This window comes from Syngnathus scovelli, chromosome 18 (assembly GCF_024217435.2).
Source record: "Syngnathus scovelli strain Florida chromosome 18, RoL_Ssco_1.2, whole genome shotgun sequence".
NCBI lineage: Eukaryota > Metazoa > Chordata > Actinopteri > Syngnathiformes > Syngnathidae > Syngnathus > Syngnathus scovelli.
The window spans coordinates 10,475,858-10,500,825 of record NC_090864.1 but is presented as its reverse complement, the minus strand read 5'-3'; the positions used below and the strand labels follow the sequence as shown (position 1 = coordinate 10,500,825).

The 24,968-nt window shown below is 39.4% G+C and overlaps 1 protein-coding gene across 2 annotated transcripts in view; it reads left to right on the top strand.

The window, feature by feature from the left end:
• The window catches only part of cntnap2a (contactin associated protein 2a), a 134,304-nt gene that overhangs the window by 70,106 nt on the left and 39,230 nt on the right, over positions 1-24,968 (top strand). For both annotated transcript variants that reach the window (XM_049748648.2, XM_049748647.2), the window contains exons 8-15: positions 649-792; positions 1,358-1,619; positions 6,378-6,527; positions 11,428-11,590; positions 12,447-12,553; positions 13,402-13,521; positions 15,241-15,356; positions 16,583-16,667. In XM_049748648.2, the coding sequence (XP_049604605.1) occupies positions 649-792; positions 1,358-1,619; positions 6,378-6,527; positions 11,428-11,590; positions 12,447-12,553; positions 13,402-13,521; positions 15,241-15,356; positions 16,583-16,667 (1,147 nt within the window). The remainder of the gene's footprint in view (positions 1-648; positions 793-1,357; positions 1,620-6,377; positions 6,528-11,427; positions 11,591-12,446; positions 12,554-13,401; positions 13,522-15,240; positions 15,357-16,582; positions 16,668-24,968) is intronic.

Genomic DNA, 24,968 nt, shown 5'->3' with positions numbered 1-24,968 from the left:
ACCACCAGTGTGCGGATGTACAGATTGATGTGTGTGTGTGATCTTAACCAGCTATTGCTGATAAGGCTCATCTCTTCCACTGCTAAGTCAGACACCGAGAACCAAGGCAGGACAATTAAAGTGAAGCTGTTCAATTAAGGGATCTTCCGGGAAATCCATACATGAGTCTGAACTGTGTGTGTTTTAATGTGTACGTGCTTGTGTGCAAGTGCCGGAAAATTCTCCCTGATGTGTGTCCATCTGTGGTTCTGTTTACAAGGACTATCATCTGTCTTTAAATACAAAACAAACAACTGAGGTTATCTGCAATGTATGAAAAAAGTGAAATACATCAAATATTTGCTTGTGTCCCTCCAGCTTTGTAAGACACCACAATATTTTTATTAGCATTCATTTTGAGCCTCTGGGGCCTCAAAGTCATTTCTTTAAATGGTTTGTGCCATTTGCTCTAGCTGCCATGTTATGTTTTAAATGATTTGCTATCTGTACTGATTGGCCACAACAGGCAGGTATTCTTGAGATGGAATGGAAATTATGATCTCATTTAAAGGAGATGGGACGACCACAACTAATAATATCCAAATAGACCAGAGCAGTTATACAGAACTTTGCACCACCTGGACATTTTATTTTTCTTTGCCTCACTAGTTGAGCTTCGGGGGAATGCCGTACAGCGGCAAACCAGCAGGAGGTGGGCGCAAGAACTTTAAAGGCTGCATGGAGAGCATCAACTACAATGGAGATAACATTACTGACCTGGCCCGAAGGAAGAAGTTGGACACCTCGAGTTTTGTGAGTCAAATGTGCAATGTTCAAACACCCAGCATAACTTTGCTTTCTATAATTGTCACATCCCTCTATTTATTCATTGCAGTTCTGCAATACTAAAATTGATCAGCTAAACTGTCACCCAAAACTTTTAATACTTCAGTAGTTTACATTTATATATTACATTCGCGTGTTTATTAACTCGACTAAAGTTCTGTGTATCCGTGTTGTTCAAAAGATTGTCTGAACAAAAAAAAAGTTGCAATCAAAGGTTGCTTTAAGCAGCAGTTCAAATCATCCTTGACTCACACAGCTATTACTTCTATCAAAATTGGTTCACATTTCAAAGAGCCGTTCACAGGCATTGTGAATTGCTTGAAAAGCAGCAGAATACAATGCTGACCATTTGGTTTTGGTTGCAATGTTAAGGATTTTTAATATCACCGATGTATTCTCAACCAGAACCTAAATATTCAAGTGTGTCTGCTTCTTAGCGTCTTGAATTTACAATCCAGAAAGGATTACGTGTACAGACAGACAAAAGTTGTAACTTTTTTTTCCTGACATCTCCCAATGTGCCTCTTCACAGCGTAATCTCTCATTTTCCTGCGTGGAGACGCACTCCTATCCCGTCTTTTTCAACGCCACCAGCTTCCTGCAGCTGCCTGGCCGGGCCGCTCACAACCTCATATCAGTGGGTCTTCAGTTCCGTACCTGGAATCCACAAGGGCTACTCCTCTTCAGTAACCTTGATGATGGGACTTTGGAAATGTCACTTGAAGATAGCAAGGCGGTTCTTCGTATCAATGTGAGCAGGGCCGACCGGCACTACTTGGTGGTCTTAACGTCAGGTGAGTCAACATTCGAACGATGACCAATTGGGAATTTCTAGGTAAGCAGAAAACTGAATATCACTGAATATTTCTTTTTGTTTTGTTCCTTCCTTCCCTTGTTGAGTCCCATTCCTCCCACACTTACTTTCCTCCCTGCATCTCTTCCTGAAGACTCTCAATTTATTCTGTCCACTGCTGCTTTAATAGGCCAACGCCCAGGGGTAGGGATTATTATGGCGTTACCCTCTCGGCTAATTGGTCTTCAGCCTGTGATTACATTACTATTACTAGAATACACAGATACATAAGCTCGCTCGCACACAGCGGTGCACGCTTGCTGACTTTGATTTTGTTATTAGTATGTCTGAACTAAGCGAGTCACGCTGGCTTCTAGTTTCAGTGTCACCGTGGGAGAGCAGACGACTTAAAATTAAAAGCTTAGTGGCATTTAATAACGACGCATGGTGCGAAGCGTCGTACACAGGTTGTTCCTTCACCCACTTGGGGTAATATGCTCTCATCTGCTGTTATTTCCACATTGATCTTTTGATTGTTACCATTTCAATTCACTCCGTTTCATAAACTTACTTCTAGGCTATTGAGGCCACGCCCCCAACATACCTATTAATCATCATTTTTGTCGCTCGGTGAAAAAAAAGAATAACTTTATTCCAGTCATATAAATGAATGGCATACTTTCCTAAAGCAACCTTTCCGTGTAATGTTTCCCCTAATACACCCGAAGCTTTCCACTCCTTTGCAAGCTCGCCGAAACTTCATAAAACACGCACGTTTTGGTCGTTTTCCAGTTATAGGTGACTGAAGTCACTGAATCATACCATTTTATAACCTTCAAAACATCCTTCTGGTTCAAGGACTCTGATATATAAACATGCTGTATTATAGTAACTCTGCTAGTTGACATGACACGGAGGAGGATAAAACATTATACACACCATAATATTTCCCAGAAGGACTTCAGCAGCAAACATAAACTGTAAAAGTGTGTTTGTCACATTGCTCGCCCTCCACTAAAAATGACCTGTTTGACAGCGTTGTGAGCCCACAACCTCTAATTATTCATTTGTTTTCATCCACTTGTTTTAGTATATTTTTATTCCGCTTGCACAAAAGGGTGAGTCACCTCCTGCCCAGCCCGACACACACATAAACTGAATGGAACTGCAAATCACTCAAACACCCCGCTGCCCTTTATATGGTACAGTATATAATTAAATGGCACTTCTTCTGTTCTACCTGGTCAAGAGTCAATTCTATAGGATTCATCTATCCATCAGTTCTGGATTCTGCTTAGTGTTGCGGCGTGCTGGAGCATGTCCGAGCCGACTTGGCGTGAAAGGTGGACTCCACCCTGAACAGTCAGTCGCAGTGAGGATAGGCTGTATACAAGATGGATGCATAATAAAAAAAAAAAAATAGCAACAGTATAAATTGAGTAGTGTATCGCAACTGTGCCTGTGATTTCATGAAGAGCACCAATATTTTCAAGATTGATCATCACGGATCCTCCCCAGCTCGCTGCTTGTAATTTCTGAATGGTATTTGAAGCAAAACCCAAGGGGGGCAGCTTGGGGTTGTAAAAGAAAATGAGGAGTGTATGAAAGCAGGGCTGCGATGAATAAAAAGCATTTCTGATAACATCCAATCAATATTTCTTCATAACCTCACACTCGCCGTGGTGGGTCCCAGCTCATTAAAGTTGTTATTTGTCACTAGAGGCAGAGCCCAGATACAGTAAATCTCCCCCTCCGCTAAGAACACACACAAAGCAATTTCTTTATGCACCGTGTAATCAAAATGCAACTGTGATGTGTTCGTTTGGATGTGGGGCTAAAAGTTTCCCCCTGCGGCTGTTTTTGACCTGTGGAAAGGCACTCCCCTCCTAACTGAGAAAAAAAAGAAGAAGAATGTGAGTGTGCATTAATAGAGGGTACTCGGTTGTGATTCCAAAGGGAACTCGGCTCTAATTTTCTCATTGCCTTCCCTTTTTACTTACTCATTAACTCACTCCTTCTCTATCTCCAGCACACAGGCAACATCTAAGAAAGTGTTGAATTGACTGCTGGATTTGCTCAATAGGTCTCAGTGCCTTTATCCATTTTTTTTGGGACTCTTTACTTTTGATTGACCTAAATAGATATTTAGGAAAGGCCAGAAACAGCCTATATGGATATCTCACGTCACAACCAATCACCAGCTGAGCTGTTGATAGGATTCCAACTTATTTATCATAATAAGGGCAACTCAAGCATGCATAATAAGAACTGCTTAACACTGCAGTATGAATCTGTTTGGCGGGTCAGCTTGATTTGGATGCTTCATTGCTTTAAAGTAGAAAAATTGTGCACTTTACATAATGGAAGGTGCTCATTAAGTTGAATCCATTTACTGCGGTCTTTGTTTCCATACCTCGTGAAAGTAGCAGCAAAACTGTTCGTCTTGAATCTTAGGCACCAGCTCATTAGAGATCGAAAGATGACAAGTGGTTGAAACAAAATCAACGAAAAATCACTTATCATTTTGTTATCGCTTACTCATGGTTAAAAGAAACGGTACTTTTTTATTGTATTTTGTTTTATTTGATATCTAGCAGGCAGGCAGCCAGCATGTTAACCATTTAGTCTATTTTCAGTGTTCTAGAGAGATATAGTTATGATTATATGATGTAGCGTGTGTGCGCGTGTACAATTCATGCTGTGGTGAACTCGCATAGCCATCACTGATAAGCTCATCATTCAAAGCTATTGCAGGTGATGTAGAACAGATGAGGGGACACGAGGTGACACTGTATCTATTTTCCATTACATTCAAGAGGTGGATGGTTGCAACCAAGCCTGATAGTCATCCTATCACACAAAATGCAGGGGGCAAATCAAGGTCCGGATGAAACTTTTATTTTTTATTTTTACAAGTCATTCAAACTAAAAATCATTACTTGTCACTCTAGGATTTCTGAAGTCTAGAAATATTGGAAAGATATGCCATTCCTGATATTAATAATCTTCTTTCCTACCCAGAAGATGCTTCATATTTTGTTGAAAATAGACCGACTGGATTTTGAGGATTACCTGAAACTTTTGACACCATATTGCAAGTCAATATATTTTTAATAGTCATCCTCTGACCAGGTTTCTAAACCACACATTGCTGATAAGGTAAAACTCAAAGGTCCAATCCAGGCAAGTGGTTGAGATAAAGAATGGATTCAGTAATTACTTTTGCAGAGGAAAAGGTCTGAAAAGTCACTCAACTATGCCTTTATACGACTTTACCATAAGTAAATTCGAACAATTCAACGTGTTTAACATAGAATAGACTACATGCAATAGAAATTTGACACTACCTGTATTTTATTTGATAGTATGACACACATGCATGCATCTAAATTGTTTTGTTATGAAAAAACAAAGCAACCAATGAAATAGAAGAAAAAATAATTAAAGTCACGCTCTGTTGAGTGATTACACAAGGTCACAGCAGTCACGCCCCTCAGCAGGTGGCCATCTTTGCTCATACATTGTTTGGTTATACAATAATAATTCTCTTGGTCTTCCAGAAATTGGAATTGAATGAATGGAAGCACCCCACTGAGATTCACACAAGGGTTCTCTCACAATGCACGCTGGAATCAGGTTTGCACCTGGCCGCACCTTGAACTTCGTTACAGTGTCGTTGTCTGCGCTTTTCAAATAAATGGCAGTCAGCGAAGCGGTCGGTGAAGCAGACGAATTTAAAAGACAGACGCAAGACCATAGCGTTGTAAAGAGAAGTGAAATGCAGGAGGACATCAGAGGAGGATTTCAAGATAGAGAGACAGGATCAAGACTCAGGGACAGGGAGGGAGGGAGGCCTGGAAGGATGAGTAGAGATTGGTGTCACTAAGAGGTGATGTATCGAGGGGAAGGTGATGAGAATGAGCCGGCTTCTCCTGCAGCTCCGTTGGTAATATCCCTTTCCAAAACATCGCTCATATTTAATGGAGCACAGCTACACGGAAGGAAGCGAGGGAGGGAGACAAGCATGCACGCAAACAAATGTCTTTGGTGACATACAGTACGCCGACTCTTCATAGAAATTCTCAGTGCTGGCAAGTGCAGATAGAAAACAAGCACTCTGCTACTCTGAAGGCAATGAGGTTATTCAAGAGTTAATGGACTAGTGACACGGGGTTAAAACTGCACGCAACTGAGTGTGGGAGGACAGCTAACGGTTTTACAAAATAAAAAGAACTTGCTAGGGAGCAGTAATGGACATTTAAATGTGGTTTGGCCCTTAGCTGGATATAATGACCTCTCCAAGGCGGCAGGAAGGGCGATACTGTAAAATATATATATCCACATATATCCCGGTGTTGTCATTGTCCTTCAAATACATGTACAATTAATTCTATAACTTTTCTCCATTTATTTACAAAACATGTTCGATACGAAACCCTATAAAATGAATAATAGAAATATTCAGGGGGAAAAAAAATACAATTTAAAATAGTTTAACTGTTGATGTATACATTGTAATGTAATGTGCAATGTTGTTTAGATGACTTCTAAATAACATTTATGAACAGTATGTTGTTGTTTTTATACACGTTTGAAATAAAGAAAAATAATCCATGCTCCTCGAGCAGAGCTGTGGATGATGTAAACGTGTCCATCGGTGTGCCTGGAAATTGAAGCACAAGGATGATGTAATTGAAGAGCAACTGTTTTGGTCTTACCTATCATTTCTGACTGACTACTTTTTGTCATTGCTCCACAGGTTCAGACCTTAATGATGGCCAGTGGCACGCTGTACGTTTGGTAGCCAAGGAGAATTTTGCCATGCTGATGATAGATGGCGACGAGGCTTCTGCTGTACACTCCACGTCACCACTTTCAATTACTACTGGAGGAACGTATCACCTGGGAGGTAAGGAAACAATGCACTGATGCTTTTAAAACTTTTTTTGCACTATATTAGCTAACTTTTCTAACTGCTCTAGCAGCTATATTTCAAAAAGTGTTTGCAAGGTTCTTATTTCCCGCATGGAAGAGTGAAAAGGGGGATTTGCTCTGTTATTGATTTGGGAGTCCCAACTAAACAGACATAATGAGTTACAGCGCACTTTGAGAATTTTAAATAATGCTCTGAACTGTTTTTAGGAAAGTTAACTATATAATTTGATTTTTTTTTTTTTTCAATTACAACATAATTCCGTAAATCAGGGGTGTCAAACTCAATTTTGTCACGGGCCGCATCATAGTCATAGTTTACTTCGGAGGGCCATTATGACTCTCAACCCAAATAAATGTATGAATCCTCAAAACATACCTCACACTTATATACCGGAAGCCCTTCTGTATACTTAATTAATAATTCAATGATTAGCCCCAAGACTATGTAAACCCATGCCAATTCATTTGCATCTAATATTTGTTGATTTAATTGAATTTTCCGCAAAACCAGACGGTTGCTTTTTATGTGTCTGGCAATGTAAAAAAATTAATGGAGCAGGTTCGTTCAGCTACTTCACAGGAGCACCTTTAATAATGCCATCTTGTTGAAGACTTTTATGACCTTCTTTTGAGATCTTTGTGCATAGTATATATCGAGCTCAATGGCAAGTAGGAGAAGGCCAGTCTGTCAGAAATCGAAAAACAACTGTTGCTATTCAACGATGTAGCGTAGTAGCGTGTCGATAAAATCAGATGGATAACACGATTCATTTTTCTACGTATTCTACGTATACATTACTTAGTATTGTTAATAGCCAATTAAAATTAACTTGTAAACCTTAACTGTTAAAGTATAAAGTTGTAAGTGAACATTTAGAGGTCATATCATTTGATATTCCTCTTTATTATCAGCCTGGGGTCATTTATTAAGTAATCATGATGTGCATGCACATTAAATCAAATAAAGTCGTTTTAGTATTCTATTGAAGCTTACTCGGCCGCTTGGACTTATCGGCAGGCATACAAAACACACAAACACCAAGGCTGAATCATGGTGTTACTTGACACTTAATATGATTTGAGCAAGAAATAATCTATGCTCCGGGGCAAGTGGTGATGTTCCTATTAATGCATTTAATGAAATAAGTAGTCGCCTGTGTGAAATGAAATATGGACATTTGTGTGTACGCGTGTCTAAATCAGCAGCACCAATCGTCAAAACAAATCAATTGCATGGCTTTTAATGAATCCGCATCGGTTTTGAAAAGAGATGTCACTACCCTGAAGGGGGTAATGCATCCTTTGGAATACATCAAATGATATTTAAAGTCGATTTGTGTGTTGCTATGAGATGAAATTGTTAGAAACGACTTCCACAGTTGCTTTTTTGGCATGTTGAACTTTTTGAACTAAATATCCAAAAGCCATTTGAGTGACTTTCACACCATCTGGCCGGTAGCTCTTTAATGGCACCATGACTCTCCCATGACATGTGCTGCTTGTCACTTTTTTGCACATTGCATGCTTCAGTCAACTTGTAGCTAAATACCTGCAGCTGAAGTTTGGCACAACTTTCAGAAATGTTCTTTTTCTAATTGCATATACAGGTTTGTGTTAAGAGAGAGCAGTTATCTGTAAATGTCAAGAGTCTCTATTGGATTTTAGAGTGTGTGTGAAGCATCTCCCCAGGTTCAGAAGCTGCTGTGGCATGTCGGCCCTTGCGCTTCTCACTTATCTATGTGGGGAAGCCGCTTGGAATCCAAGCAAGCTGGTTATTCTTTTTGAGGGGCAGAGCAGTGCAGGTGCCCCACTGGGCCAGATGCTCTCCTGTGAAGATTTCTTTGGGCAGGAGTTCAGTTTGTCATGCCGAGAAATCATCAGATGGTGTATCATCGCTCCCCCGCCGTCCTACCGACTCTTTATGCCACTGAACCGGAGAATCCGCAGCTTCTCTGTATCACCGGATAGGTGTGCGTACTGGCTAATGACACCCTTCCGTCATATGGTTCCTCATGAGCCGTATCTTCTTAATTCTAATTGGAATATCCTAATTGGACCTTGATGCTTATATGTCTCGGGAGTGGAGAGTGAAATTACGGATGATATGTTTAATTATGACCTCAAACTGGTACTGTCCAGATGTCATGGATGCTATTACCTTAGTGGTCAAAAGGGGAATTGGAAGGAAAGGCTGCAGCGGAAAATCTAGATTTGGAAAGCAAGATGCATATCATCGCTGTCGTAAAAACCTAGGAATCTTTCATTATTATGCAAAGAGGTCATTGCATAAAATAATGTCGGGATACGCACTGCAGGACAGTGTGCAATAGCAAGACTTTCTTTAAGCATTAGATTTCCCACTTGTTTCAAAATGTTCATTTTTTTCTCTTGAAATGAAAACAATAAAGCACCTAAATGGCCAACTTGTACCAAAGTGAGGAACGATGGTGGAATGTCAACTTCACACCTATTGCTTCCTTCCACTCAACCACCAAACATTTTGTCCTGTCTTTGGGGGATGGGTAGCGGAAATTGCCCTGCAGTTGTGTTTTCAGCTTCACTTCTTATCAAAATGATGGAAACATCACTGTTGGTCCTTCGCTATGTACATAATATTGTCAGTTAAGCTTTTCACGTTCCAGTTCACTTGACGCTTGAGGTAAATACAGAGTGAAGGTGTTAGAAAATATATGCCTGCATTTGTTTTTTCATACGCGTGGTGGCCTCCCGATGACTCCAAATCCTTCGAACAGCCTCTGATTTACAGCTGTCATTATGCATATTTCTCTCAGGGAAGATAATCCCCATATTTGGCTTGCTTTTTTTTTTCTTTTTGTATATTTGTGTATTTAGATGAATTTCACATTCCCCTCTTGTCTAAATATTCCAGCTCAGTTTAAAACCAACCTGACTTGTGTTGATTACATTAGGGGAATATATTTTTTCCTTATATGTTACTTTTGTCAAAAAGCTAGTGTAAAACCAAAACTATGGTAGAAAGAGGAAATGTTCTGAGTAATTACAACTGCTGTTTCTTCATGACATGAACTTTTCATCAGGTGGTGGTCTCCTGCCATTTCCAATTCTATCACTATTTCTTACTGATCTGTACGCCGACATCTCCAGTAGATAGAATCACTTCTTTTACAAGGTTACATTTACTATTTTTTTCCTCACTTGAATATTTTGCCTTATCTCTTTTATGTCCCCTGTAAATGTGCTGGCTGGTGATAACAAGTGTTATACAACCAGCGAGCTGGTGGTACTTTTGCTGCAATGTGTGTTGTTTAGAGCATCACTATATGGGCACCACATGAAGGTTCGGAGGCTTACAACAGATAAGTGCAGCTGACCCACAACCCTCAAGGCTCATAGGACATGTAGTTCTGATTTTTTAAGTAATTCAAACCACACAAAGGGGATCCATGGGTGTATGAGTCAAGTGTCTCATCTTGAACATGTACCAAGCTGCATTTTCAACATGACTATAATACCAAGATCTATAGGTTGTCATGGGAACATTGAAGTGGTCCTGAGAAGGAGAATTATGATGCTTTTTTTGTGTTAATAGAAATGGTCACAATGCTTATATGGGCTCTTACTAGGTTATTTTGAATCTCTCTTCATGTCTCAATTGATTTCTTTTCAAAGAAGCTTTTAGTTCACCTTCAAGATATTACTTTGAACATTATTTGTCCTATAATTACGTACATATACCGGCTAATTTGTTTTCATGAGTTCTTTGTATATTTAATAGCGCATTTATTCCAATTTTGAAACTGCATTTGAAATGTTTTCAAGATTTTCAAGACTAGACCTGCAAATTACAGTGAATGATGTATTCAGCACTTATTTTTAAACCTCTTATTTCTATTCCGAGAATTCAGATTTATCATCACTTGGACATGGTGCATGGTCGGTTTGATTAAAAAAGGTAACTCAAGCAAAAATGTTAGGGGGGGAGCACAGAGTTTTTTGTATATCCTTATTGTCTACTTTCATCTTTGTAGCGAATTCACCAACAAATCATTGCACGCATTGTTTCCTAATTTCAGAAAAACTGGATTTCATTTTTGTATTTGAATGCTCCCCATAGGACACAAAGTATCCTGCCAGACAGCTGTAGTGCCTGTGTTCTGTTTTCAAACTTATCTCACCCTTTCAGTCTGTGCCACTATCCTTTTTCTCGCCGTCTGTCTACAACTCTGGCGATGCGCTCGACAGCTGTGCAAGGAAGCAGTCAACACAGATGGCGAGTCGGAAGTTTTTGGGAAAAGATATGGAAATCAAGATGAGACGGATAAACACACACATCGCAAACATAGGCAGACAGTTTATTCCTGTACTCAACTGCAATCTTCATGTGATTGTAGTTTCCAGTGGTATAGACCTGCTCTGCATTATTGAGATGTAATGCTAATATTTGATTGCCTTTCCTTCATGTGTAAAAGAAATATTAGTCTAAGGATTAGGCTCTGTCTGCCCAAGATGTCTCCTAAATGCTTTTCTAGTTGTGGTTTTAAGAATGTACGTGAAATTATTCATCTCGACTTGAAAGTAGGAACGTAACACAGTGATTGGCTGCAGGGTGGAACAGCGGTTAGCATGTCCGCCTCACAGTGGGTTCGATTCCAGTTCCGGCCTACCTGTGTGGAGTTTGCCTGGTCTCCCCATGCAGCTTCCACACTCTCACAAAAACAAACTCTGAAATTGTTTGATCAACATTTCATTTTGATGGTGCAAAGTGGCATGAAATGCATTTGCTTTTTTTTTTTTAATCATTCATAATCATTCCTGCCAACCAGCCATTTGTTTAAATCCTACAAGATTAAATTTGCAGGTATCTTAATCTGTTTAATTTGCTCTGTTTGCAGGCTATTTTCTCCAGACGTTGTTTCCGCCCTCTCAGCGTTACTTCCAGGGTTGCATGCAAGCAATCGTAGTGGATGACCAGCCAGCTGATTTGTATGCTGTGGAGAAAGGCACAGTTGGAGCTTTTGAGAATGTCAGCCTAGACATGTGTGCCATTATAGATCGGTAAGACATAAATCACTACTGGGTAGTTCTTGACGACTCTTATATTGGGTTCAATTTTAAATTGTCAAAGTGCCAATACTGAAGGAAAAAAATTCCCCAAATTGTGTCCCTTCCCTTTTCTTGAAATTTTATTAGACAAATGCGGTGAACAGTCGGGGCATAAATTGCGGACATCAATAGCGTTGCAATTCTCATTGATGTGGGTACTTTAGATGTCACAAATGGTTGTAAGTATAACCCACAGCATCTGATTTCAAACCGAACAAAAGGGCTCATCCATAAAATCACAATGCAATAAAAAAGGAGCTTTTCTTTTGCTCCATATCATTCCAATCCAAAACATTTGATCGTTTTTATTCGCTACAATTGATGGACTGTAGCAGGAAGTTGACATCTATGTTTTTGTTGTTATTCAAAATGAATTAAAAATTAAAACAATGGAGCAGGTACACCAGTTAAATAATTGCCTCATCATTTGGCTTGTGCAAAAAACTGGAAAATCACACCGACAGAAGCAAAAAATTAAGCGTTGACATCGTGCCGAACCGAGCAGTATTTTCTCTTCAGTAATTTGTTTTCAAGTGGGTCTTGTCGATAACACGGCATTGGCAGTCAGCGCCAGCTTTGCCAAATGGTTGGACATTTACTGCCATTGCTTGATTCACATCAATTTTGTCCTCACCTTGAAGTGGGTGCTGGGGGAGGCTACTTAAATTTAAATCACAACACAGGTTGGGCATACAATGCAGGGTGAAAAACTTTGTCCAATATCAACACTTGTTTGGTGGGGAAAAGATTTTACGTAATAGACTAAGATTAATTCATTCAAAATGTACATATATATGTTTCTTTGTAGATGTATGCCTAATCATTGTGAGCATGGCGGTCGATGTAAACAGACATGGGACGGTTTCAGCTGCACTTGCGATGGAACGGGATACACTGGCGCCACCTGTCACACTTGTAAGTATTTCCGCTCAGTTGTGCTTATTTTTTTTAAATCGAATATCATCTCATACAGAAAGAAATGAACACATCATCTTTCATTTGCAAAGTGGAGGATGATTAAAAATGTTAAACCTTGTGATGGAATAATCAGCGTGCTATTAATAATAGATGTTGTAGATTAATACTATTTAGCTACTTTTGCCTTTCCACTTGCAAGCATGATTTAGTAAATAATCGTTATAACAATGCTTCAAATATTTGATACCCCAGAAGATTCCTTTATCGAGGAAGTGTCAAGGTATATCCTTCAAGGTTTGTTGGATCTCAAGTGTGATTGCCTCTTGGCAAGAAGATAGTGTGTAAGAAAGAAATCCAGCTCAATAAGGAGAGAATTCAAGGATAACAAATTAGAAAAGACAGGAAGAAAACATAAACCATCATAAAAAATTGAGAAAGAAAAACATAGCCTCCATCACGAAGGTTTCACTCCAATAAACACTCCTACATCTCTGGTAATAACTCTTCCACTCATTCGTATCCTCGATATGTGCGTGTGTGCTCGTATCATCTCAACATACCATCAATGTGCGTCATAAAGATTGCTTGTGTGTGCGGGGTAAAGCAACACTTGACAGGCACTCCAGAGAAGCTTCAAAACACTCCAAATTACTCTCTGGATGAATTGAGAGAGAGAAAAAAAAACATGTATGGATTTGCTGCAACATCATACATATTTAATGCTTCATATACACTATGAATTGGAAGTTCTAAAATGTATATTTTAAAGTTGCTGTAGCTAACTTTATCTTTATATTGGCTGTCATTTTGGATTGAAACGAGATACTAATATTTGTATTTCACAGCAATCTATGAGCCTTCGTGTGAAGCCTATAAGCATTTGGGCCGCTCCTCTGACACTTACTGGATAGACCCCGATGGCAGCGGTCCTCTGGGTCCCTTCAAAGTCAACTGCAACATGACAGGTTTGTTCTGATTTCTTCTGGTGCCTTTAAGGGATGGATGGAATAGTCGCCCATTGTTCCAGTAACTTATTAAATTTATTTTGCAAAACTGCAAAGTCTCCGACTCTCGTGGCCTTTATAAGAAAAAATAAAAGCTGCTTTTCCTAACCACGCAGTGACTACTTTTCAAAAACAGAGATGAATAAGTAATGCCAAACATGGTCATATTGTTAGCAACATTCTTATTTCCTGCACGGTGGCTCGTGTGTTTGCAGATCAACGATGCAGTTGCATGCTGATTTAATATGAGCAAAAACAAATAAATCAGGATAGGCATCTGATTGGTCAAATGAACAACACACAACTAATTGTGTCATAGTGTTTATTGGAACGGTGGCCATTAGTTGATGTACAATATCTGCGCCACATTTTGGATAGTCGACTGATATAAATCTTTAATAATATAATGCCGCACGTAACAAAATAAGAAAATGTCGACTCCTTTACAAATCTGACACTTTTATCTCCCAAAAAAAAAAAAAACGGACTCATTTCACCAGCCTTCTTTCAAGCGTGTACAAATGCACAAACACAGAATGGAATAATTAGATTTTCTGGAACAGCACGGCACACATGAAGAGCAGAGGGGACACTTTTCATAAAATGTCACTGCACTCCTCTTGCTAACCCCTTAGTCGCACTGAATTGCACCCTCACCCACACAAAACAGAATGTTAAGTTTCCACGAAGGCACACCGTTAAGACCTTAAATCCCGCCACACAAACACAGCAACACACACGCCTACCTTGAGTGGCAGAATGAGTGAGCAGGGATATGTCTTGAGTGACAGCCTCATGTTAACCAAGAACTGAGGTGTCTATAAATCCCTGCAGTCTCTGAACTGTAACTTCTGGAGTTTGGACAGAAATTTACTCTTGTGACAATTAAACTTGTCATTTACTGTGGATCTAACATGTAGTCCTTGACCTTGTGGTCTTCTTGATTATAAATCACACTTTCCGTGTCACTTTAGTAGTGACTCCATTATTGGCAGGAGAAGCAGAAACACATTATGGTTTTTTTAGTACAGTATGCTTGTTTATATTTTATACAGAGTGGGGAATATATTGAAAATTTGCAGTAGTTAACCAAACTTTCTATTCCACATATGTTTTTAAATGTACTTACACAGCCTACATTTGGGGAATTAATATTAAATTTCAGCGAAAGAAACAAGACAGTGATTTTGTTTTGATCTCTTCTTAGTGCCTTTTTTTGTCTTCCCACATTAACTGTTATATACTTACAGTTTGCAGGCAACCATACTTATAAAATATATAGGACTAACAGTTGCCCTGTAAAAAAGAAAAAAAAAAAGGGAAAAAAATGACATCTAGGCTACAGCTACACCTGTACATATAGTGCTATTTTTTGACAGCTTGTCGGATTTTATGCTGGCTCTGTCCAAGGCCAGCCTAGATAGTGTTTCTGGCATATGCAATTTTTTATGGGACATGCTTAAAGCCCCGTGAACTTTATTGTCAGTAAAAAAAAAAAAACTTAGAGAATCTCTTGACCTATATAGCAATGTTTGCTCGCCAGTTAAAGTTGTATTCAGGTCGCCAGGTTTTACACAATGTTGTTTTCATGTAGTAGACCTTCTATTTTATATAACAAAAATGTGATGATGTCTCCAGTTCACGTAATAAAGCTGTACAACTGTGTGCATGTTTGTTTAGAGGACAAAGTGTGGACTGTAGTCATGAACAACCTTCCACCCAAAACAACAGTGACTGGTTCCAGCAGGGAAAGACGAACCATCCTCCAAGTCAACTACAGTGCCTCTATGGACCAGGTATCTCAAAAATATATTCCTGCTATGTAGTATGCATATTCGGTTTCTTCAGAACTTAGTCATATATAACCCTACCCCACTATATTTGGTAATCTGCAAAAATCAGAGACACAATTCTGAAGCCAACAAATTGAACCCTTTGAAATTAGAAAACCTCCCAAGAAGTAGAAAATTAGCAAATATTATTAGCAAATAGATTTCATTTGTTGTGCCTTCAGATTTCCTGCTTAGATTAATTTCCTCTGCACAGTGATAATTGAGTACTTTTCAGAAGTTGAATTTGCACGCAAGCATGCACAGAAAGATGTAGGATTTTTGTGTATAAATTGTACATCACGCAGTTAATTTTTCATGTGGAAGACAGCTCTTTCGACAAGCTTAATGCCTAGTAATAAAACAAATTGTTCTTCCAATTCCATGTGATACCTCGAGAGACACACAAATATATGAATCATGTGCTGTAACTATAGTAACAGCATTGCTGCCATCAAAGGGCCCAATAAACCTCACACTGATTCTATTAATTCTAGAGTCATTGCCAGTGTGCCTTTTTAAAGATGGCTAATTTGGACATGCAGTGGCTTGGCTGGAAGTGAGGGAGTACTACGGGGGCCGGTGTCACATGCAAATATCAAATTTATGGCCAGCCGCAAAGGAAGTGGCAGCTGATCATTGTGCTGACAGCTGTAACTTATACGAGCCGTCAGCCGATCCCTCAAACAAAAGGGGAAGTTCCAGTACATGAGGTGTGACCTGATACTTATTTCACATACCCAAGTGTAACGTTTTTTTTGCTTTTTGTGAATTTTAATGGATAGTGTATAATTTAGTAGGTTAAAAAAAAACAATTATTTGATCTTGTATTTGAATTTCTGAATTAAACATGAAAGACTTTTATTAGTTGTTGCATCTTTAGTATGTCCTTACCCTCATGTTTAATGTTTGATTTCAAAACTAGTCATCAATTTGGTTGCTTTTAAAAAAAAATGCCCCCCCAACCCGAAATGTAATGAATTTGTTCCCTACTTTCCAGCAGATAAGCACGAAACATCTCTTTAATTATATTCTCCCTTGATACTCCTATAGTTTCACATTCCAAGCAAACCCAATTAAAATGGCACGATTCTTTTCATTGCACAAACGGTAATAAATTGCTGTAACATGAAATTAACCTGTCTGATAACATGAACACACCACTAGCTCTTTTTTTTGTTTTTGTTTTGCAGGTGACAGCCATCACCACCAGCGCAGAACACTGTGAGCAAGAAGTCTCATACAGTTGCCGTATGTCCAGACTGCTTAACACTCCAGGTATCGATTTTTTTTTCGTCTTTTGGTGTTTTAACGGAAATTCATGAGAATACAGAAGACGTTTTAGTAAAGAGTTACAATACTTGCTGACAAGGCGATGAGTTCCTTGTGGTGCATAAAATATAGAAATTAATTTGAACAAATACAAATTGGCTGCCTGGTTGTTAGCAATTGTTTCAAATTAAAAGTTGCCAACCGTGGCTAGATTAACTCTCATGACATTCATTTGCATTTGATTTATTCGGATTTGGTTAGAGTGTCAAATCTTCAGCTTTGAGTCAGTTGGATCTTGATGAGCAAGTCAGTGTGGCTTGTAAAAAAATATATTAAGCTTTGACTGTGTCTTTTATAGTTGTAGGCTTTGTATTATTATTTGTGCAATGGTGCAGAAGTATGATCCTGTTTGAAAGGCAGCTGCTTTTAATGCATGTTTTGCTTTGTTTGGGAAAGAAAAAAAAAAGGGAATTAGACCAACATCTTATTTAGCGCATAACAATCTGTAACAAGCATCTTGTCAGTTCCACTTTCCACTCTCACCCAATTGTAAAATACTCACAGGCATCACAATCGTGCACGCAAAGACCCACTATAGGGAATTGCTTCATAAAGACAAAACACTGCAGCAATTAGAGTGTGTGTGTGCGTGCACATCTCTATATTCTTAATAGAGTCGGTAAAAAGAAATATTGACGGGTGTGTTTTATAGTGCACAGTTTCAACTTTACAATTAACCTCCAGTCCACAAAGGCATTAAAGCTGTCAATGATCAAAAGACACACAATATTAATAGGGTACTCTTTAGACACATACACACACACACATGCTCGCATTCAGGCAGCCCCCTTCATTGACTAGTTTATTCCTAATTCACTACCTTGTGAGTCGGGAAAATCCAATTACCAGTCTACAGTGACTGGAAAGTTGCGCCAGGAAAAATCATTTACCCAAAATTTCCCTCTATAAATTAGCTGTCAGCTTTCATCAGAAGACTGACTCTGCAGCACTTCCATTGTGTACCTCAGACCCACATAGACACACGTACACACTTAGACTTGCTATTCTGGACTCTCATCTTCTACCCTGGGGAGTACGGTATTCCACAGCTAAACCAAGCGTTAAATGGGAATTATGGTCTGCCGCTGGTGACATCTCTCGATTAGGACCTTGCAGAAATACTTCTAATTGTCCTCCCCCTCCTTCTTTTGTTCACATCTTCTATAGCTTTAATTCAAAAGACACACACGTGCACACGCTCATTATCTTTATTGTGGGTGGGTACATGAAAGCAAAGCCATTGTAATTGTTTTAGTCATATTTGGTTCCTTTCTTATTGTTTAGCATTTCTCTTAATAGTGATTTTAAATAAATCCTGCTAACACCTTGACACAACTTTTACACACTGTGACTTACATTTCATTGCAGGGGTACATGGAAATGATAAATATTTTATTGTCAAGGTGAAAAGTAATATCATTCATAAGACCGTCAATAAAATGTTATATGTGAGCTACGTAGAACTTGTTGCCTCGAGGAAACAATAAGCAGAGCGACGCTAAAATCAATCGCCAAAAAATAGTACAAGACGAGAAAGATTGTGAACCACGGGTTTAGTCGACATTTTGTTTGGGAAAGAAAATGACTGGGTAAGTCAGCAGTTAAAGCGCCTATGACTGGTGAGTGCACTTCCCACATGTTGGGTCTTTATGTCACAAAATGCTTTAACAGCTCGTCTGAACTAAATGTCATCCCAATTGATGTTTAAAGCACCGCAGCGCAGCGCAAGGTGATGATTCTCAGCCGGAAATCATTTTTCTGCATTTTTCTTTGCACCGGGTGCCAAATACTATGTCATGAAAGCGTCACTGGTTCTTTTCATAAGAGTGGATCAAAATTGACTGCACTTTGATCGAATGTTGCTTTAATGCACTGATGGTAAACTCAAGGCCCGGGGGCTAGATTCGGCCCGCCACATCACGTTATGTGGCCCGCGAAAGTGTGCCAGCTGAGAAGGAACAGTGGCTATAGCTGCGTAAACTATGTACGGCTTGTAACCTGCCAATGGTGCGGCAAACGGTATCAATAGAGGATGTTCAACATGTCCTCTCCTCTACTCGGCATGTGGCTGTTTATCATAAGAAGACCAGCTTTGTTTAAGTAAAGCTGCATTTGTTTTTTGGATAATAGCTGATTATTCTCCGTCAACCAATTGAAGTGTCTTGCGCTGTCCATTGTAAACCCGGAATTAAAAACCCTATTAAGAAAAAAAAGTGACATAATGGATAGAAATGTTTCAATGCCATTAATAAACATGTGACTTGTGTTTTTGGTGTGGCAAGCAGAAGGTGATGGGAGTTATTGGAGGTTAATGAGGCTCTTGCGTGTATGCACTTCAGCTCTCAGTTCTGCAGCACTGCACTCATCCACTTGTTTGTTTGCTCTCATTTGTTTCCATGTTCATCATTAACCTTTTAAGATATGTGAACAGGCAGAATCCCCAAGTTTCTTTCGCTCTCTCTCTCCATTCTAGAACTTCTGGAGAGGGTCCAAAATGATTTTCATTTTCAGCCCACACAATCGAAAATAATCATAAGAAACAATACTTAAAACCACACACACATTGCCAGCACTTAGAAGTTTATAGGCCTATTCATAAAGTAATTAAAAAGAAATTACAGACCTCTAAATAATTTATTCCACATTAACCCATACTAATAGAAGGATCCATAAAATGTTTCACTTCATGCAATATTCATCACAGTAAATATGCTTGCTGATTGCCATAAAAATGTGTTAATTTCCCTTTTATATAAAGAGTCACATGAACGTGATTGTTTATGTACTTAATTGGCCATTGTTCCATCCCTTCATTGCATTTCATGAAATTCAACCTGTTCCATGGATGATTATGTGAATCTAATATAAACTGGCACTTGTTGACTCGCGTGTTTGCAGTCAGTCTTCTCGAGACGACAAAGAGCGTGTCATTGGCTCTTAACTGTTTGGATTAGAATCATTAAGTTTAACTATCCCTTTATATTTGCCGTGGTATCTCCACGTTGGCCTTTTGGGGATATAGTACATTGTTGCGCAGCTTTCATTACCCGACTAATGTTCTGGCTACGATGCCATTAATTTGGGAGGGTACTTCAAGCATGAAGAAAAGTCGGGGCAGAGAGGGGAATAAGTGTTAATACCGAATATTGAAATAGAAAAGTCGAATTATTAGCAGGGACCTCAGGCATATTTCCCAGCATCACCCCAGTGTCCCCCTGACTCCATTTACCCATATCGGCAAGAAGCTGATTAACATGACTCGGGCAATGCGGCCAATTGAGTTGTAGAGCCCGGCAAATGAACAGATGGAATTGGCTTGCAACCTTTCTGCAGTCTTGTGCAAACTGCTGCTGTCTGAAGGTGAATTTGTCACAAAGTTTAGCCAAGAAAGAGAGAAAGACCGGGATTCGTCACACAATGGCACCCAAAAGATTTGCACCCCGTGATTCTCCTGCGATGCGTCATTGCTCGGGATAATGCTGTCATATGTTGTGTTGACAGACTTGTGTGTCTTACTCTGCCTTGTTGTCGTCAGTTTACCTGAGTGTAGCGATTAGTGCTTATAGTCGCACAGGCCCGGTGTCGGGAAAGACTGTGCTACATTTTACACAACATTAAGCTCGCGCCGTACAGAGTTTGCAAGGGCAGCATCTTGCTCTTCTTCCCCCCCCCCCCCTCCCCCTCAGTTTTTATCACCCTTTTGGGATTTATCCATCCCTTTTTTTCCAAGTAGTTATCTTCCAAGATTCTTTTTTCTGTATCACAGCAAGAACTCTATAGGTTTACAATGCAATCTGATATAAGGTGGCTCGTGGTCGTTGTGGGTCAAAAATCAAAGCAAAGCCATCATTTTTTTTCTGTTTGGGTTTTTAGTTGTTATTTCTAAAGCTTTCAGAGATGGCTGGTGATTTGTCTGTGCAGAAGACCTATGGCTGTATAATGCTATCTGATCCAATATGTCTCCATTTAGCTCAAGCCAAAGACATTTTGGCTACAACTTCTAATTTTTCAAACGCTCAGCAGTTGTCAATGCAAGGACTTTGTTCAGTTTAAATGATCTCGAACACATTGTGGGTATAATTGTCTTGGGTACTCTAAGCACGTTTTTCAGGCAATTCTCCAAAGTTAATATTTTATGTTGATGCAAAAACCCTGTTGATTAAAAAAGACATGTAAGATCAGATCAGTGGGTTCATATTGCTTGCCAGTGCAAAGTTTTAGTTCCTCCTGAACCGTGGTGTCAATTTGCCCTCTTTGTTCTGCGACTGATGACATCTTTTCCCAAAATGGCACTTGTCATAAATTGATGAATTATTCCTTTTAATTCTTTTACCACAAATGCATTATTATTCAGATTATTCTGTTTAGACTTGCAGAGGCACACAGGGCATATTACTGCAAAGAAAGTTTTTGACTTGATTAAACTAAAAAAAATAAAAAATCTACCATCCAAACACACAGTTCCATTCAATTGCACGTAATTTCACACAAATCAAACTTTATGGAACTTTATTTTTGTGCCTTTGGCTTCTCATTTGTATTTCTTTCGATCCATCCACATCTTCTGATTTTCTTTTGCACCACATGGAGTCTGTGGGAGAGCCTAAGGATCAGCCTAAGGGGCTACATCAACAGTACAAAGAAGCACACACACACATGAATACACTGAGATTTTCTGTTCAATTTCACTGACATTAACCAATGTTAATTATTCTAATAAGCTTATTATTGCTGCGGCGTGTGCAGGCTCCTTATATTACAGCATGGAGATCATTGTCTCACAGCAGCATTAAGCTTAAACCCCCATTAGAAAAATCTCAGCGTGGTTACAGCTCACGTGGGTAAGATTTCAGATTGCTTGCTGAGTGATAAAATGATCTGCTCCGGGTCTCTGTTGGGAAATTCTCATGTTAGTGGCTGCAGAGATTCAGTTGGACAACTACAAATCTTTTTTTTTTTTTTCCCAAAAATGTCATACAGCCATTTGCCTCCAGTATTTTTATTAACTCCATATATTTATGGTCAGACAGAATTCGGTGGGACATGTTTTCTTCTAGCTGGAGAATTGTATTTCTTTTTACTATGCAACTATGCAAACGTGTAATTGAATTCATTTGTTTCCCAGAAATCGTACGTAAAACAAGAGGACAAAAATCATGTAACCTCATTATTTTTGAGGCTACAGCTCATTTTACGCACTGCCTTCAGCATTTTAATGCCGTCTTTGCTTTCAAAAACAGGCTCAAGCTTACTTTTTTTTTTCTTTTTTAATTTGATTTTGTCTATTTACATCCTGCCCAAACCGTATGGTTGGCCTTTATCCCAAATCCAAAAATACACACGTTGTTGTCATTCAGACTGCAGAGCAAGTAAAAGGGCAGAAGAACAAATAGTCAAAATAGTGCCGAGAGCATGCTGATGAGAAGACGTAATAGAGAAAAAGTGCCACATAAGACTTTTGATTGATGTAGAGTGACAAAAAACAAATGGAAGAGTCAAAAGAGTGCGAGTAGGGAGGTGGAAGCAGATTAGTTTGTTTTCTGCAACTCGTCCTTGACACTGAATGATATGCTGCTAGCAATATGCTGGAGAACCTTGACACAAACCCCAAATGAATACAAATTGCCCTCAATGAGATTGACTGAGCTTTAGTCACTTGTACGCACACCCAACACACAAACGTTCATTAAACAAAAAGCCATATGGCTGCTTGAAAGACAAAAGAAGGAAAACTCTTGAGAAGTATTTAAAATGTTGTCTAACTTGTAAACTGTTGAGTGCTTCTTCTCAATTAGGACATGTTGGGGCAATCCCTCGCTTACCATTCATTCTCTCTAAAGTTGCTAAAGAGTAGTGCATGACCGCAAACTGGTCATCAAAGTGTACTTTCCCTGATGGATCGCTCACGCAAAAGTCCTTCATTTACATCCAGGGTAATGGAAAGCCTTTTTACCTGTCTCCTTCTTTTTATTTGTCATAAAACATCTTTATTGTCTTCAATGGGGCCCGAGTCTGCAGCAATGCGTTTGTCGCAATGACTGAAGGCAGTGTGAGCGCAGCTCTCGGATTACAGCGACACATTAGACCAGAGATTAAAGCGACTGGAAAAGCACCAGGAGAAAACCAGCCCAACTATCATTCTGGGGCACTAATGATGCAACACATGGAGGGAAGTTGATTATCCACATTGCCCTTGAGGAAGGTTTAACAAAACATGGGAAATTTTCCATGGGGGGGGGGAGCAGTTAATAAGTCAGGATATGTAACCAGGATTTAGTAGGATTCCACATGAACATCATCAAATTGCCTTATTAGCAAAACCAGGATATGCTTCCATTCTAACAACGTGGGTCAGGGGAAAGCAACCTTTTTGAAACCGAGAGCTACTTCTTCGGTACTGATTAATGCAAAGGGCGATTAGTTTGTTTATCATCCTCATCAGAGGATCATCATGGCTTGACTTTGCGAACAAACACCACGAGCGTTGTGGTCCATATTGACCGCAGACTTGTTCGTGACTGACTTTACTAATGCGAGAGTGCAGTGTCGGCAGATGTGGGTTTGAAGTCTTCAAAGCAGATTGATGAGTTTCTACGATTGTCTTCAAATTGTGAAACGGCAGTTTCGCTTTTTGGTTTCAGAAGAACTTGTATATGGCTCACGGCGGACTTTTTCTATGGGGTGGTCTTCTGGCATACTGTATCATGTGAAGAGGACCAACTCTGGCTGCTTCCTCACCGCGCAGCTTCTTTATACCAGATTATTCCGTCTATGCTGTGTGAACAAGAGCTTCCTCTGCTTCTTACTGCCTGCAGCTGCCAAAGTATGCGCAACCGGAACATTGGATAGCTGGATCGGATGTTGCAGATACTGAAGAACCTCCTGAGGTAGTCTTTTCAACCTTTCTTGGGTGATCCTCTGTCACAGTGGTCGGTGGAGAGTTTGCCGCATATGATGACTTTTGGCTGTTGGTATTCCTCCATTGTGGAGATCTGCCTAGGTTCTTTACCAGTCAGTGTTGAAGGATGGATGAATGTTGCCGTCTGACCCCTGTCTGCCCTCGCCACTTTTCTTTGAGTTGTTGAAGGACAAACACATTGTTTGTCTGCTCGTAAAGCGCGCTGACTTTGTGGAGGTGTTATTTGGTGATGGATGGAATCAACCTGTATAGCAGACACAAGAGAAAAAGGTAAACCCCCTGTTGTTGGAGCAGCCACATTTTTTTCCTTTTTTCCTTGTACTGGGTGACTCTTATGTAAGTCTTCAGATAGCTTCCTCTGCTCCCAGCATCAGACAAGGAGCTGGTGGAGATTTCTGTGTAGTGTCAGCCCTCCATGCTCCCACAGCTCAACTTTTCAGCAGGTCTATCACTTGACAGTCTCCTCGAGGGTTGGGAGTGCTTCTAGTTCTACTTTTTATTGGGAGCTGCAGAATCCAGGGAATCGCTGAGTCATGAACAAAACAGTTTGCGCTAAAGTGGTTTTGGAAATTTTGCTTTCTATATATGATTCTCCAGAAGAATGCAGCTCCTCAGATCTTACGTAATGTATTGTATCGATGTTTTATATAAGTGTCTTTATTCATTCATTCATTCTCTTCAGGTTAGGGTATATTCCGAAATAGGGTTTATCACTATATATTTTTAAGTGGCTCTATTTTACGGAAGATGATAATCATTCAAATGGAGTCTGTGCAGTACTAATTACTGTCAAAGTCAGACTCCCTGTTGTGTCAGCGTTTGCAAAATAAACAGTACCCATCGGCAAAGAAACCTGAGCGATTACATCACTGCAGGTGGACATTAGCAGGAGGCTTTTGTTTGACTACAAAATTCACATCCAGGTATGCTTAAAGCCTCCTGCATTAATATTAATTGTGTTTTCCTACTTTTTATAATGCTGCAGGCTTATTCCGTAATGGGCAATTTTCATTTTCATTAATAAGATAACAATACAAATCTCACAGTAGATCATTTTAAAAAGAAGTTGTATATTTATGATTTCAGGCAACACCAACCAGGCTCACTTTTTACCAACATGGGAGATATTTCTATTCTAATTTATGCCATCGCTTAAAACAATGGGAGTTTTTTTCATTTGTTATATATATTTGTTTTAAATAATTAACCATGCTTTGTTTTGCATCATCTACACACTTTAAGAAAGTTGTGATTTGTGATATGTTTAAAAAAAAGTTATGCCAATAAATTACTCCAATTATTTAGGCATTTTGGACGTATTGACCCCT